Consider the following 16731-nt stretch of genomic DNA (forward strand, 5'->3'; position numbering starts at 1 on the left):
GGGTAGTGCCTAAGCAGGAGGGTCAGGCCCAGACGAAAGCCCTATATTAGCTGAGGGTCAAGGGACAAACAAAGTCCAAAGACCACAACCTAGCAAAAGTCAGGAGCCCAAGTGGCCAGGGCAGAAGGTCAAGGAGTTATCAGTTACCAGGTGTCAGAAGCCAGGGACTAACTGCTGTTCTGCCTCAGTTTCCTCAAGAGGATGTATCTTTGGGAGATCCAAAGCACAGTGTCTGGAGAGGCCACTGATAAGAATGAAGACAGTGTAAAGTAAAAAGTCATGTAATAGTCAACCGTGCTTACAGACGCCCTACCCAGAAGACAGCTGGAGGGCAGCCATGTTGCTCAGCCGGTTTGCATTCTTTAGTACGAATAAAATCAGAGAACTGACACCTATTCTTCTGTGCCCCTGAGGTGGCTCAGCTGTTTCACTGGTAAGAGTCCTCTCATGTCATCTCTCTTTGTGTCTTTTTCCTTCCTTTACAGGCACCCTAAACTCTAGAAAGTGCTCCTACACAGCTGTCCCCTCCCAGTGTGCTCCAATGTCTGAGTGAGAGCTCTGCCCACCTACAGGAATCCAGGCCATTCTGTCTGACAAAGAGTTGGAAAAGTTACTAATCTAAAATAAACCATATTCTGAAATAGCCTCACTGACCATCAGAAGTAAGGAGAAAGCAGGTTATCACTGTTGGAAGCAGACCAGCAATCAGGAATCCCCGAAAGTACTACCGATGACCAGGACGCTGGCAGAGACCAACGAGGAAAAGGGGACTGAAGAGAAGGTACCAGCAGGGAAGGGTCAGCTGCTGCTGAGGCCAAACTCTTTAGCCGAGACGACACTCTCCTTTTAATATTTCCTGCCAAAGGCAGGAACTGCTGCCTGGGTACCAACAGGGAAGTGAGACTCTAGGGACCAGGAAGGGGGAAAATTTTAGCTACAAGTGGCTAGAATAGATGGGGGGGAGGGGCGGTTCTTGATGAGTCAACTCAGTTTCCCTCAATTTTATACAAATCCAGTGGGACAGAAGCAGCAACACAAGCCAATCCCCACAACAGAATGGCTCCCAACAAACCAATCCCCTGCTCTAAAGGGCCATCGTGACACGTGGAAGGTTATGCTTATTGATCGATGTTCTTACTTGACAAAGTCTATTTATTTTTAGGCCATACGCTATCTATTTTAAGCGCTAAGCCTATGATGATTTGCCTATCAGCTTTCTTTTTATAATTTTTCATTAAAGATCTATGATCCCATTTTTTGTTTTATATATATACATATACATATACATAAATTTACATATACACACACATATATGTGTATATAACGGATTTCGTAAATAGAGATATAAAATCTGGAAGATAATAACACACTGAATGTTTATAGTGCTGGCTCAGGAAGTGGCTTCTAAATTCTTTCTTTCTCTTTTTTATATTTTTCTATATTTAAAAAACTTTTAAAATAACATGTCTTATATTCATAATCAGAAAAAAATGTGATAAAAAAAATAAGGCTCTCACCCAGGGCACCTGGATGGCTCAGTCGGTTAAGCATCTGACTCTTGGTTTCGGCTCAGGGCTCACAGTTTCACGAGGCTGAGCCCCTCATCGGTCTCTGTGATGGCAGCATGGAGCCTGGCTGGGACCCTCTCTCTCTCCCTCTCTCTGCTCCTCCTCCACTTGTGCTAAATCTATCTCTCTCAAAATAAATTAATTAATTAATTTAAAAAAAAAAAAGAAGACTCCTATCCACCATCTCTAAGGTCAAAGACTCATGGGACCCAGTAGTTAGAAAGGAACTTGAAGCTCTTTTTCTTTCTAGTTTCATATCCCATCCCTAGACCATTCCATCTACTCTGGATTTCAGCCATATCAACCTTCTCACCATTTTGCAAGTACCCAGGCCCTTTCATAACCCTCATGGCTTTGCACATGCTGTTCTCTCTTCACAACATGACTTTCACCACCAGCTGTGCTTCTACCCATCCTTCAAAACTCTACTGTGAAGTCATTTCATCTGTAAGAGCTTCTCCAGCTGCCGGGGGCAAAGTGGTCAACTTTCACTCTCAGTTTCCCAAGCATGTAAGGTTCCAGCACTGTCCCGGTGCTTCTCATTCTTACTATCATCAATTAATCTATGTTTGTAACTATCTTTCCTAGAAAACAGAGTCCATCAAGACAGGCATGGGGACTATATTCTATCCATTTTTGTGTCCCCATTTCGGACACAAACCAGGAGCTCAATTAACAGAAAAGACTGGATTTCCTGCAGGATCACTACAAGTGGCCACCTGGTCCCCTTACTTCATTCCCTCGAATGAGGTGGACAGCTCTGCACTTATACAATTGCCTGCTCTTTGGCTTCTTCATCTTCCTGAATTGCCTTCGAGTCAGCGTTTGGGGAAAGCCTAGATCAGCTTCCTCATGTTCCTCTAAACGGCAATCCCCAGCACAGTCCCAAGTACCCTGAAGCAGAGCGTCTATACGTGCAAAGTCCATCAAAAGGAAACGTTCGTTCATTCACTCAACAAATAGCATGATCACCTAGTACATACCAAGGGCTGTTCTAGGTGCTAACAAAACACAAATGGACAAGAGAAGAAGCAAAAGTCTTATTCTTACAGACCTTCAATTCTGGTAAAGAGAAGAAATCAACAAAGAAGGGAAAATATCATATGGCCATAAGTGCCCTGCTGAGAACTCAGGTCAGCTAATCCAAGTTCCTTCATGGCTAGTTAAGGCTGGGTGGTCAAGAAGTGACCTGAGAGCTGAAAGCTGAATCCCAAGAAGAAGCCAGCCATGTGACAATCCAGGGGAAGAGGATCCTAGAAAGAGGGAAAGCTATGTACGGAGGCCCAAAGTGGATTACAAGCTGGGGCTGTGGAGAGGTAGGGTGGCCAAGGTAGCCAGTGGTTTGGATTCGACTCTTACACAATGAGATGCTACAGGAGGGTTTGTAACCAGGGAGAACAACATGGTTAGATTTAAGTCGTGTAAGGGTTACCGCTGGCTGCTATGCAGAGAACAGGTGACTGGAATAAGAGAAGCAGGGAGACCAGTTAGGTCAGTAGCTTTCAACTGAGGCCTCTTTTGCACACGCCCCCCCACCCCCACCCTGGGAACCTTCAGCAACAGTCTGGAGACATTTTTTGTTGTCACAGCTTGGGGGACGGAGGGGGTTAGGGTCTACAGACCTCTAACAACTAACAGGCCTCTAACAAGCCGTGCTGTGCAGGACAGCCCCCACCACACAAACGAATCCAAGTCCAGATGTCAGCAGTATAGAGGTGGAGAAACCTTAAGGTAGAAGGATGTTGCCAGGGTCCCAGCAAGAGGCGATGGTGGTCTGGGCCGGGATGGTGCAGGTGGAAAAGAAACAAAATCCACTATAATACCTTGAAATATTGAAGGGCTTTCTTCCATATTTCCTTAAGAGCTTCTGGACCAGATTCAGGCAAAGAGGGCATTCTGTGTTCAATGCCTCAGGGATAACACAGAGAAGGAGTCAATTCTTAGCTTTTGACTTTCAAAATAGCTTTGAGGGAATGTCCGATGACAAAGAGCCAGGATACCACCCCCGATGACCTCCTTTCCCCTTCCCAATTCTGGGCATGGATAAAGCTGTCCAGGAGTCACTAAGGCAAAGTGTGTGCAGATTTTATGGATCTATAGGAAAACAGCCTGCACTGTTCCTCCCCCCAAAGAAGCCCAAGGAAAGAGGGTGCTGAGGGACCGCCCGCATACATTTGCAGAATGTGAGAAGAGACAGGAGCGGGGCCACTTCCCCAAGCAGGGCTATGGGAAGGCACTGGAGGGGAATCAAGTGTGGGGCCGGGCAGGACAGGCCCGAGACAAATGTCCAGAGTCCTTCACAGCCCAACACGGTATGTGAGCGCCGGGATGGCTCCTGGTGCCTGCAAACAGCATAGAAGGGCTGAAGAGAGAGACACGGGAAAGTCTCAAGATTGGGAACAAAGAAGGATCCATCACTGGCATGGACAGACCACTGACGACCCAAAGGGAGGGAGGCTATCTCAGCTGCCACAAGAGATTGATGATAAACCACCACAGGGGTCACGCGGCGCCGCCTCAGTCCCCTGGACCTTGGGGCACAGCCCTGAAGGAAGAAGGAGGAACCCCAAACTGACTTAGATTGATTTCTGCCACCCCCAGCAAACAAGAGATGAGAAATGGAAATCAAGTTACAGCGAAATACAGAAAACCTCTCTCTCATATACCTGAATCTGTGGCCGGGGTCTGTTCACTCCGAGGCACACGGGCTGCGGGCTTTTGAGCGTCCCTCTGCACCTCTATCCCCTGGCATCGACTGCACTATCCCAGGGGCAGTGCTGCGGTCCCTTCGAGGAACCTTGAACATGGCCGGCAGCCCAGTGCATCCCCTTCCTGCCACACACAGACAGGCACACGCCACGCATATTGATTAGGGGCAAGCTGTCGCCAAATTACCATTTAAATCAATGGTTGAGCACTCTGTGATTGGAGATGTCAAAACCCACATTTTCTAAGTGACCTCAAAACACCACATCAATATCACTTAGCTGAGCTGAATACGCATTTGTTTTACCCCTTCCCCTCTTCAAACTGCCCTCAGAGGAAAGTGTAAAAATTAGCCAACTGGGCAAAAGGCAAAAAGAGAAAGAATCTGGATAATCCACAAATTATGGATTTCAAAATGTAATCTCAGGAATACAGACTTGTGAGATTTTCCATGAGAAACACCTACAAGATGGAATAAGTTTAAGAGAAGTTCATGGCCCTTCTTGGCGATTCACACTTAGCACATTCAAGGTTCCCAGAAGTCCCGTGGGGGGGGCTTCCCGGTGCCTCGGTCTGTTAAGCATCTAACTCTGGACTCCAGCTCAGGTCATGATCTCACAGGTCCAGGTTCATGACCTGGAGCCCTGTAGGATGCTGTGCAGAGCCTGCTTGGATTTCTCTCTCCCTCTCTCTCTCTCTTCCCCACTCGTGCTCTCTTTCTCTCAAAATAAATATATAAAACTTTAAAAAAAAGAAGAAGAAGAAGAAGTAGTCCTGTGGGAAATAAGCCTATTTAACTCAGTTTATGTTAGAACTTCCAAGACCCATTTGACCACATAACTATTTTTCCCACATAACACCTCTTCACATCCAATCTCAGGGAACACTACTCCAAACATAAATTGGCCTAATGATTATATGAATAATCATATAGAAAAGAGCCAAAATCCGACTCCTGGCCAGCCAAGATATTTTATAAACACCAACAAGCCATCAGGAATGAATCATTTACAAGTGAAATCAAGTCTAGAACACCACTGCTGGGTCCTGTATTAGGCCAGAGGTTCTAACACTCAGCACCTTGAAGAAGTCAACCCCTGTCCCTTCCTGGCAGTGACAAGGACAGGACCCAATTTCTAAATGAGCCTAACCTCACCTCCTCCTGACCCCTCACCTCCTGACTCTGACACCCTCGCCTCATCCCATTCTCCAAGGTACCACTCAGCTCCACCTCCCAGGAAACCACCCCCACCGGTTGGCCTTGCGCTACCCTCCAGAGCAATCCAACCCCATATGTTTCTCCATCACCAACTAGATGCCAGGCATGAGCCTACAGCAATGAACCTATCAGAGAGAGCTTTCCCTCTCATGGAAATACGCTCTAGAAGTGTCTCTAAGCCAGAACCCTTCTCTGAACACTAGTTTCCACATCTGGGGGGTGGGGGAAGAAAAGTGGGGGAGCTGGACTCGAAGACCCCTCAAATTCCCAGTCCCCTGTTTTCAGGTTGGTGGAGGCAGATGTGGCAGCCTCGGCTGAGTCTACAGAGTGTCTCCAGTAGGCACGTTAGCAGAAGTGACCCCGTGGGACGGTGCGGAAGGGTCCGACACAGCTGGTGGCATCCAGGGAGAACCAGGAGAAGTCGGACTAGAAGGGGAGGTGAAGTTTTAGGAGTGGTAGGAAGTCAGAGGTGAAGACCCCTCGCAGAACAGCCCCCCAGGAAAGGATCTCCCGGGTGTCACGGCCACATTGCTGTGACACAGCTCTCCCCTCACTGAACGGCTGGAGTCAGGAAGGCTCTGTTTAAACCCTGGCTCCGCCACCACTCCCTGTGCAATCTGATGCAACTGGTTTCATTTACTTCTCCGAATGTTAGAGCTTTTAATCTATAAAATGGGAATAATGACAACCTCTGAGAAGTACTGAGATCACAAAATGAGGTGCTGTATATATGACTGAGACCCGGAACTAAATAGTAATTAATTACCTCCCACATTTAGTAAAGTTATACAGCCTGAAGCATGGCTTGTAACAGTCACTGAAGGAATGAGTGAGTGAGTGAGTGAGTGAATGAATGAGTGGTTGAGGTTTCTAGAAAGGAATGGTTGTCACTAACAAACTCTGGTGGTAAAAACTCCAAAAATGGCCAATACAGACCTCTAGATTCACGGATTTCCCCAAACTGCAAAGAGCCTGTGTTCCTGGCCACACCCCAGCATGACTGGGGCAAACATCACCTCATCAAATACTACTTTGGCTTTGAACACATCAGCCTTCACCAAATCTACACTAATAAACATCTCCCCTATCAGGGACAAACAAGGAACTTCAGTCAACTATGGAGAATGTTTCCTTTATCAATAAAACCCCTACTTTCTTTTTTTCTAAATGTTTATTATTTTTGAGAGAGAGATAGAGACAGAGCATGAGTGAGGGAGGGGCAGGGAGAGAGGGAGAGAGAATCTGAAGCAGGCTCCAGGCTGTGAGCTCTCAGCACAGAGCCCAATGCAGGGCCTTGACTCAGGAGCCTTGAGATCATGGCCTGAGCCATGTTGAGTCCAACACTCAACTGACTGAGCCACCCAGGTGGCCCACACCCCGACTTTCACGGAACAGAAAGTATGGGTGCTGTCATTGATTGTTTGTGTCTCTCCCTCCAAATGCCTATGTTGAAGCCCTAACCCACAATGTGATAGTATCTGGAGGTAGATGAGGCCTTAGGGTTAGGTTTAGCTGAAGGTCATGAGAGTGGGGCTCTCATGACGGGATCAGTGCCCTTAAAGAAGAGGAAGACAGACAGCTCTCTCTCTCCCCCCTACACAGTAAGCAAAGGCCACGTGAGCATATGGCAACAGAACATCCACCTACAACACCAGAAACTGAGTCTGTTGGTACCTTGATCTTGGACTTCCAGCCTCCAGAACTGTCAAAATAAACATCTACTGTTTAAGCACTCAGTTCACGGTATTTTGTTACGGCAGCCCAAACAGACTAAGGCACATGTCAAAGAAAATCACTAAGTTAGCTAAAAGTTGTAAAGAGTAAAACTGCTCAATAGTAACTTACCGGCCACGTGCTCAGCCTATCTTGTGCCAACCACACTGGGGAAGCAAAATGGCCGTGAGCGTGTCTGCCCTCAAGAGTTCACGGCCAAAGGACTTATCACGAGATGGTAATAAAGGATAATAAGACTCAGAATATGGGGCGCAGATGTGAGGGAACCACTAATTCTGCCTCGGAGGGTTATTAGGAACACAATGTAGAAGAAGGTATCATTTTGGCAGGCATTGAAGGACAGTCAGGGGGTGGCCAGACAAAGACGGGGTGCTCGAAGGGGGACATTTTGAACAAAACCAAGAAAGGCGCAAATGGGGAAAGATTTGAAGGTTCCAGGAAGGGGTACGGAGGATTCCGAGACAAGGGATCGGCCTCATGCGGTTGTAAGCACACAGACCTGTTATAGAGAAACAATTGAAGATAAAACAGGAAAACTGTCTGAGGCTCCATCACCAAGACCCTTGATGGAGTTTACCTTGTAGGCCAGAAGCTGCAAAGTGGTGGCCCATGAGCTGACACTGTCCTGCTGATGGGTTCGTTCAGGCAGCATAGTGTTTCTTAAAAATTTGAGTTACATTTGGGGCGCCTGGGTGGCTCACTCAGTTAAGCGCCAACTCTTGATTTTGGCTCAGGTCATCATCTCGCAGTTTGTGAGTTTGAGCCCCCATGGGGCTCTGCGCCAGCGACGTGGAGCCTGCTAGGGATTCTCTCTCTCCCTCTCTTTCTGCCCCTACACGGCTTACATTCTCTCTCTCTCTTAAAAATAAATAAATAAACATTAAAAAATGTGTTAAGCTCAGTCGGTTAATGTCGAACCTCAGCTCAGGTCATGATCTCACAATTCGTGAGTTCGAGCCCCACATCGAGCCCTGTGCCGGGCTCTGTGCTGACCGCTCAGAGCCTGGAGCTGCTTCAGATTCTGTGTCTCCGTCTCTCTCTGTCCCTCGCCTGCTTCCACTCTGTCTCCTTCTCTCTCAAAAATAAATAAACATTAAAAAAATTTTAGTATTTTTAAAAACTTGAATCACATGTAAAAATCAGGAGATTTTCAGGGCACCTGAGTGGCTCAGTCAGTTAAGCATCCAATCTCAGCTCAGGTCATAATCTCACAGTTCATGAGTTCAAGCCCTGTGCCAGGCTCTGTGCTGACAGCTAAGAGCCTAGAGGGTGCTTTGGATTCTGTGTCTCCCTCTCTCTCTGCCCCTCCTCCACTGGCTGGCTCTCTCTCTCTCTCTCTCTCTCTCTCTCAAAAACAAATAAACACTAAACAAAATCTTTTTAAAATCAGGATATTTTCATCATGGCCTTGGATCTGGCAAAAGAGTCCTCGATATGACCTGAAAAGCATGAGAATAAATAGATAATCTGAACTTCATAAACATTACTTTAGTGCTTCAAAGGGCACCATCAAAAAAGGGAAAGCATAACCCACAGAATGGAAGGAAAATATTTGCAAATCATATATCTGATAAAGGACTTGTATCCAGAATAAAGAACTCTTATAGCTCCAAAAAGGAACCTTCATGTACTGTTGGTGGGAATGTAAATTGGTGCAGTGACTGTGGAATACAGTATGTTGGTTCCTCAAAAAATTAAAACAGAAATACCATATGATCCAGCAATTCCACTACTGGGTATTTAACCAAAGAAAATGAAAACACAAATCTGGAAAGATACATGCACCCTTATGTTTACTGCAGCATTATTTACAATAGCCATTATGGAAGCAACCTAAGTGTCCATGGATAGACGAATGGATAAAGAAGATGTGATGTGTTTACGTATGTATGCGCATGTGTGGATATAGAGAGATAGAGAGATAGACAGTTAGATAGAGTGGAATATTATTTGGCCATAAAAAAGAATGAGGTCTTGGCATTTGTGACAACATGGATGGATCTACAGGCTAAGTATAGGAAGTCAGACAGAGAAAGACAAATGCCATATGATCTAACTTATATGTGGCATCTGAAAAACAGAATGAGCAACCAAATAAAAAGCAGAAACACACCCATAAATACACAGAACAAACTAACAGCTGTAAGAGGGAGAGGGGTAGTGGGATGAGTAAAATTGGTGAAGGGAAGTGGGAGGTATAGGCCTCCAGTCTGGAATGAGTAAGTCATGAGGATGAAAGGCACAGCACAGGGAATATAGTCAATGATATTACAATAGCACTGCATGGTGACAGACGGTAGCGACACTTGTGAGCATGGTGAAACATTCAGAGTTGTATCAGTATGTTGTACACCTGAAACTACTATAACCTTCTGTGCCAAATATCATTCAATTTTTTAAAAATTTACAGCGGGGCACCTGGGTGGCTCAGTCAGTTAAGCATCCGACTTCAGCTCAGGTCATGATCTCACGGTCCATGAGTTCGAGCCCCACATCAGGGTCTGTGCTGACAGCTCAGAGCCTGGAGCCTGCTTCCGAGTCTGTGTTTCCCTCTCTACCTGCCCCTCCCCTGCTCATGCTCTGTCTCGCTCTGTCTCTCTCTCTCAAAAATATTTTAAAAAGTTTTAAAAAAAATTTACAGCTCAAAAATAGAAAAGACCACCCAATTTTTAAATGTTTTTAACATTTTTAAAAACTTAAAATGAAAAATAAAAAATGTGGAGATTTTGTCTTAAAATCCAGATGCCCTTGAAACACTAAAAGAACTAACCGTTCCGGGCTCACATCCTGCCTGGCGCTGAAGACTGGAGCTGAGCAGTGATGAGCCCTAATCAGCCACAGTCCTCACTACTCCCATGTGTCTCCCCCACCCACCATGCTTTCCTCATTGAAGCAGGAGAGTAGGGAGGGTTCCTAAGGAGCTCGTCCATTCACTCAATGGCATAATCCCTTGAAGACTAAACTCATTCTGGCTCTCAACTCGAAGTTTTTGTGTTCTGAGTTTTTTTTTCTTCACCGATTTTATCACCACATTTGAAGAAAACTCTTAGAAAGCCAAGAATGTATCGTATACTCTGCATCTCTCACAACACCCAGCTCAAGACTAAGAAGAAAGTAGATAATCAATGTTTATTGAATGAATACATAAATGAATGAGTAAATAAACACTTCTCTGTGATCTTCTTCAAAATCTGCTCCTCTTCTCCTAAATTCTAGACTCTTGCTATTAAGAAGGTGCTCTAAGGGGCACCCGGGTGGCTTAGTTGGTTAAGCGTCCGACTTTCGCTCAGGTCATGATCTCGCGGTTCGTGGGTTCGAGCCCCGCGTCGGGCTCTGTGCTGACTGCCAGCTCAGAGCCTGGAGCCTGTTTCCGAGTCTGTGACTCCCTCTCTCTCTGACCCTCCCCTGCTCACGCTGTCTCTCTCTCTCTCTCTCTCTCTCCTAGAAATAAATAAAACATTAAAAAAAAAAAAAGAAGAAGATGCTCTAACATGCTATGGATGTACAATTAAACGCCAAAACAAAACACTAAAGTCAATCACTGTGTTTCTATTTCAATTTTCTATTAGGTTGAAATAGAAATGGGAACTCTGGATAAATGCAAACTAGATCATTATGTCTGACAGCAAGATGAATGAGAGCCCAAGGTACTGAGAACTCTGGCAGATAAGATTACCAAACACCATCGGTGATCTTTGAGGGAACTGTGAAAAACAGGATAGGTGACAAAATGCTGGAGATGGGCAAATGCTGTTCTGATTTTGAAATTTTTTTTTTAATGTTTTATTTATTTCTAGCAGAGAGAGAGAGAGAGACAGTGTGAGCAGGGGAGGGTCAGAGAGAGAGGGAGTCACAGACTCTGAAACAGGCTCCAGGCTCTGAGCTGGCAGTCAGCACAGAGCCCGACGTGGGGCTCGAACCCACGAACCGCGAGATCATGACCGAAGCGAAAGTCGGACACTTAACCGACTAAGCCACCCGGGCGCCCCAAATGTTGTTCTGATTTTGAAAAGGGGGAAGAATTTAGAGCTTGCTATTTCCAGACTAGAGAATGTGATGTCACTCTCAAGCACAGTTCTTTAACAGATTCATAAAGGGACACTTGCAAGTATCTCACACAGGAAACAGAGTCCATCTGGATCCAGCACAGGGTCACCAAGAAAAAGTCATATTAAATTCATTTCATTTTCTTCTCTGTGACAAAGATTCTAGCCTAACGGATTGGAGAAATATAGCAGGCATAATAGATATGGTACAATGAAGGGGTGAGCAGCAAAAAGGGCTAATTCAACCCTAGGGCTATATTAATAGAAGCATTACATGCAGCATAAAGGAGGTGATAATTGTTTTTCTTTCTCTGACCACATCAAGAGTTTCTCATCTAGAACTAGAAACACCTTTTTCTTTTTTTTTTTTAATGTTTATTCATTTTTGAGAGAGACAGAATGTGAGTGGGGGAGGGGGAGAAAGAGAGAGGGAAACACAGGATCTGAAACAGGCTCCAGGCTCTGAGCTGTCAGCACAGAGCCCGATGCAGGGCTCAAACTCGGGAACAGTGAGATTGTGACTCAGGCTGAAGTGGGATGCTTGACAGATTGAGCCACCCAAGGCCCCTAGAACTCAGAAGTACTCTTAAAGGGGGCATCTGGGTGGCTCAGTCAGTTAAGCATCTGACTTCCGCTCAGGTCACGATCTAACGGTTCATGAGTTCAAGCCCTGCATCGGGCTCTGTGCTGACAACTCAGAGCCTGGAGCCTGCTTTGGATTTTGTGTGTGTCTCTCTCTCTTTCTGTGCTCCTCCTCCACTCATGCTCTGTCTCCCTCTCTCCCAAAAATAAATAAACATTTGAAAAAAGAAGAAGAAGAAGAAGAAACACTCTTCAAGCAGGTTTTTGATAGATAGTATGATATTTTGGAGGTCCACTTGGCAAAACCTTTTTTTAAAGATTTTTTTCAATGTTTATTTATTTTTGAGAGAGTGAGAGCACACGCACAAGTAGGTGAGGCACAGAGAGAGAGGGTAAGGGAGGGTCTGACGTGGGCTCTGCCCTGACAGCAGCAAGACCGACTCAAGGCTTGAGCTCGTAAATGGCAAGATCACGACCGGGGGCGAAGTCAGATGCTTAACCAACTGAGCCACCCAGGTGCCCCAAGATTTTATTTGCAGGCACTCTTCACACCCAACGTGGGGCTCAAACTCAATTTTTTAAAGTAATCTGTAATGCCAAACGTGGGGTTCAAACTCAGGGCCACCCCTTCCCCTACCAGAGATCAAGAGTCACACGCTCTACCAACAGAGCCAGTCAGGCAGTCCTTGACAAAACATCTTTAAAAGCATACAGCTCTCATCTAGATTTCTGGCATCTGCTGAAAAACTGAAAGATCTGTCCAGGCCTACATTCCTAAACAGCAACAAGAGGTCGGACCCAAGTAGTGACTTTCCATTTGGACAGGACATGTGCTCTCAAGGGCACCATAACCACCACAAGCCTTGCATCTACTGCCCTCACGGAGGTGGTAGACCAACTATCGCAGGTCACTTACTTAGCCAACTTCACTCATTTATTCTGTCAAGCACCCGAAGGCACTTAGAGTTTGTAACCCAGGATACAGTGAATCCAAAGGAGAGTGAAGATGATTAAGCAGCAGATAAGCATCTTACATGAGTAAACGAGGATAATCATAGTCCGGGGGGCTAGGATCAGAGTTTCCGACCATCCAGTGGGCAGCCATGGGGAAGTAGCATCTGTCTTGTTCTATGAACTCCCAAGGGGAAGATACTATAGAACCAATAGATGGATGTAAAAACCACTTACAGCAGCCAGAGGGATCCAAAGGTAGAATATGTGGACTTGGGAGGTGATGAGCTCCCCACCACTGGATGTGTACAAGCATATGGTATACTACTGCATTGCAAAGACATAATCAAAGGAATTCGGGCATCTGATGAGGCAAGAGAAGGCATGGATCTGATATTTCTTGCAACAGAAAAAAAAAGTGTTAAAATATTCTCCTTAGGTCAATAAATTCTTCAAAAAGAGATAAAAGAGAATAAGTCAACAAAGAACTCAGTATCATTTTTTAAAAACCAAAAATCCCCCTCACTAAATTCACAGAGGAACAAATCTATCTAAGCAGGCGAAGGGTTGCACCAAACTGGTCAAATGACGCCCAGGGAGAAAGGAAGCCAGCATCAGGCGTTATTTTTGGTGACTGGTCAAACATTCTTCAGAGGCAAGCAACAAAGACGAGGGATAAAAGTAGGAGGGTAAACAATGGAACACGGTCAAGAGACAGCCAGTCCCCACCACGAAACCGCCATCTGCCACTGACATCAATCCTTCAAGGGGCAGCCTCAGGCAGACAGTGTGCCGGGAGAGAAGACCGGCCACCTTCACATTTCTGGCCTTGTGACCTTGCACAAGTCACTCGCCTTGACGAGGCCTCAGTCTCCTCATCTCTAAAGCTAAGCTCGCTCATACGAACACTTTCCGTACGTTGTGCAGGCCAAAAGTAGTGATGTTTGGGAGTGAGCCAGACAGAGAAACCGTGGGGCCCTGTGCGTACATCATCAGTAATTATGATGATGATTAACAAACAGAATTTTGAAACGAAAAGATTCCAGACGGCTTCGGGCACAGCAACATCCTGACCTAAGTCATGTGGGTGTCAATTCTAAAGGAATAAAATTCAACTCCTTTAACCAGAATGTAGAGACCTTTAGGGTCTGGAAGAGACAAGATCATCTGGACAAATTTCCTGCTGAAATGCATTGCCTTGGACTTGCTAAGTAGTTGTGAAAATAAAAGCAAAAGGTAAGAAAGTAAAACAATCAGCCAGAGCAATAAACGCTTCATTGATCCTCAAGCCAAGTTCACGGGCCCTGTGGTAGTAATCCAAAACCCAGACGAGCGTATTTCCTACCAAGACAGTGCTAACAAAACCCCCAAACTCTCCAAAACTCAGCATCCCTTTCTCTAGGATGGGAGGCTCATGAGAACCTCAGTTAAAAAGAACGATAATAATCAGCCAAATTCATCTTATAAAACATAAACTTCCTAAAAAGTGTGTACGCAAAGGCCGAAACTGGGCTTTTGTATTGGTGAAGTCGGGGAGGGGGGTGGGGTGTTCAAATCTCTAACCAGTAAAGGGCTTGTGACTCAATTTTCAGCAAAGCTGAAGCACCCTAAGTCAGTTTTCAACACTGAGCTGAAACCTGGGCAAGGGTTTTCTGCTCCCTTCACCCCGGGGTCCACCCTCAGAGGTGATTCGCATGCCGGGCCTGACCAGGACTGAAAGACACAAGAGGGTTGGAGAGACTGGAAAAAAAAAAACAAAGCCCTCCCCTAATGGCCGCTCCCCTCCCAAAGGTTCCCAAGCATCTGGAGCCCGAGCAGCAGCTGTGGATGCCGGCCCCCCACCGCTCCCGGGGAGGCGACCCGACTTCCCGGGTCACTGAGTCTGGAGCTGCAGAAGCACCTAAAAGCAGGTGTGGCAGCCTCAGGTCACCTGAGCCCCAGATAATCAACTTGCTCAAATAGTCAGTCCTCCCAGAATCTCAAGGGCAGGCGTCAGCATCCACCAGAGATGTATTTTGTCTTCAGTCCTTCGGGGGGGGACCACAAACACTCCCTGTGCCGCAGCAAGGACGTCCATGACCAGAGAGAAAAGAGACACTAAGCCACGCAGGCCCAGGCTTCCCTCGGGGTCCCCGGAGAGAGGCGAGCCTGGTGCTTTTAGATTTGCCTTGCCAAAACTAAGCCTAGAACTCGTGAAGGTGGGAGAACCCCACCTGGCGTGAATGACGACTCTGCCCGCATTTGTCTCTGCGACTGAGTCCAGTTTCCTATTTTGCCCTGCTGGTGCGGAACTGGGGAGCAGCTGCCGAGAGGAGCCTGCACCCCGTGGCCCCAGAACTGGAACAGGCATCCAGAGGTCATCCCACCCCGCTGGCAGGCTTCCTCTGGCGCTACGGAAGCCACGCAGCTCCTACCAGCCAAATCGGCACACGAAGCTGTTGGCTTTGAATGAAGGCTGATGACCCGACGCGTTAGCAGGCGGAGGGACAGTGATTGGGGCTGCACGCTGTGAGAGGATACATTTTCTGCACCGAGCTCCCTCTTTATGCCTAAATGCCTGCATTAGTTTGGATCAATATGCCCCATAACAGTTAATCCACGGCAACCCGGGCCGCCGAGAGACACTGACAAAGAAGTGCAGCCCAGGGATGCTGCTTCTCCGTGCACATGCATGTGACTTCCAGCCCAGAGAAAGGGGCAGGGGAAAGCAACGACAAAAACCAAAAAGAAGAAAGGAAAATAAACGCGGATCGTTAAAAAATCACATTAAGGGGCTTTCGGCGTGGGAGGGAGGAGGAGGCTGTGACTGTCAAAATGGCCTTAGAGTGACAAGCCACAGCCAAGATGATGGAGTATCCACGACACTCCTCAAGCCGGGCGTAGGATCCTCCTCACACACCTGCAATGCAGTGATTGCTGCCCATTCTATAATCCACACTCCAGAGCCAGGGCTCTCTGCAGTTGAAACCAGTCTGGACTTGTGTTCCTACTCACAATAAGATTATTGATGCAGAACAACATTTCGTGATGGCAGAAAGGAAAAGGGGTAAGAGAAAGCCAAAGCAAGAGAAAAAGGAAAGGGGAGGGGAAGCATGACTCCCCGGCCCGCATCTCACCTTTTATTTGGGCTTCATATTCAGCAATGATCTCTTTGTCTTTCTTGAACTTAGTTTGAGATGACATCTTCCAACGTGGCCAAAGGCACTGACAGGCTGTTTGATTTATTTCTTTTTCTTCCCCAGTCCTCTCTCAAGCCCTGGTAATCACACGGCTCTAGTCGATTTCACAGGGTTTAGGGACTAATCTCTCTTACTCGGCTGCAGAGCCAGGGGGGGAGAAATCCCTCTCGTTCCGGGAGGAAAATTCTCTTTACTTGCTGGAAAAATGTCTCTAGTAGCTTGGTCTGGTCAGCTCCTCTTGCAAAAGAAGAACTACCACCTCTAGGAGCACAGTAACCTGCCCCAGATTTTCAAGATTTTTCTTCCCCAAAAAATGATAACCAAGAGCAATCACACACACATGCACACAAACACACTCACGCGTGCACTCTCGCACTCATCCGGACACACACACGGTCGTGATGCACACATACACACACACTCACTCACTCACACCCGCTCACCCACCCACCCACACACACACACATACACACACACATCCACGAGAGGCGCGGCGCCTCCCTGCTTGTGCAGTCAGTCTCCGGCCGGCTTTCGAAGGCTCTGCTAAGGAGATGGTCAGGTTGCCAAAGGACCGGTCATCTCGCATCCTCCCTCCCTCCGGCGCCTCTGGTCTGATGTACAGTGAGGATCAAAGCCAGAAGAGCGAGGTGGAAGTTCTCCGGCTGCAAGGCTTAAGCTCCGGTGAACCAGGGCTGGACTGCTCGCCCTGCAGGGCTGGCTGAGCGCTCCCCCACCCACCTCGTCAC

The 16731-nt window shown here is 46.8% G+C and overlaps 1 protein-coding gene across 1 annotated transcript in view; it reads right to left on the bottom strand.

Annotated features, from left to right (window-relative positions):
* SRGAP3 (SLIT-ROBO Rho GTPase activating protein 3) overlaps positions 1–16388 on the bottom strand; it is a 258372-nt gene extending 241984 nt beyond the window's left edge. The window contains 1 exon segment of the mRNA XM_077751539.1: positions 15923–16388. Within this exon segment, the coding sequence (XP_077607665.1) occupies positions 15923–15989 (67 nt within the window). The 5' untranslated portion in view covers positions 15990–16388.
* Positions 16389–16731: the final 343 nt, after the last annotated feature.

Source organism: Crocuta crocuta, unplaced genomic scaffold (genome assembly GCF_008692635.1).
Source record: "Crocuta crocuta isolate KB4526 unplaced genomic scaffold, BGI_CrCroc_1.0 scaffold69, whole genome shotgun sequence".
In the NCBI taxonomy this organism is placed as follows: Eukaryota; Metazoa; Chordata; class Mammalia; order Carnivora; family Hyaenidae; genus Crocuta; species Crocuta crocuta.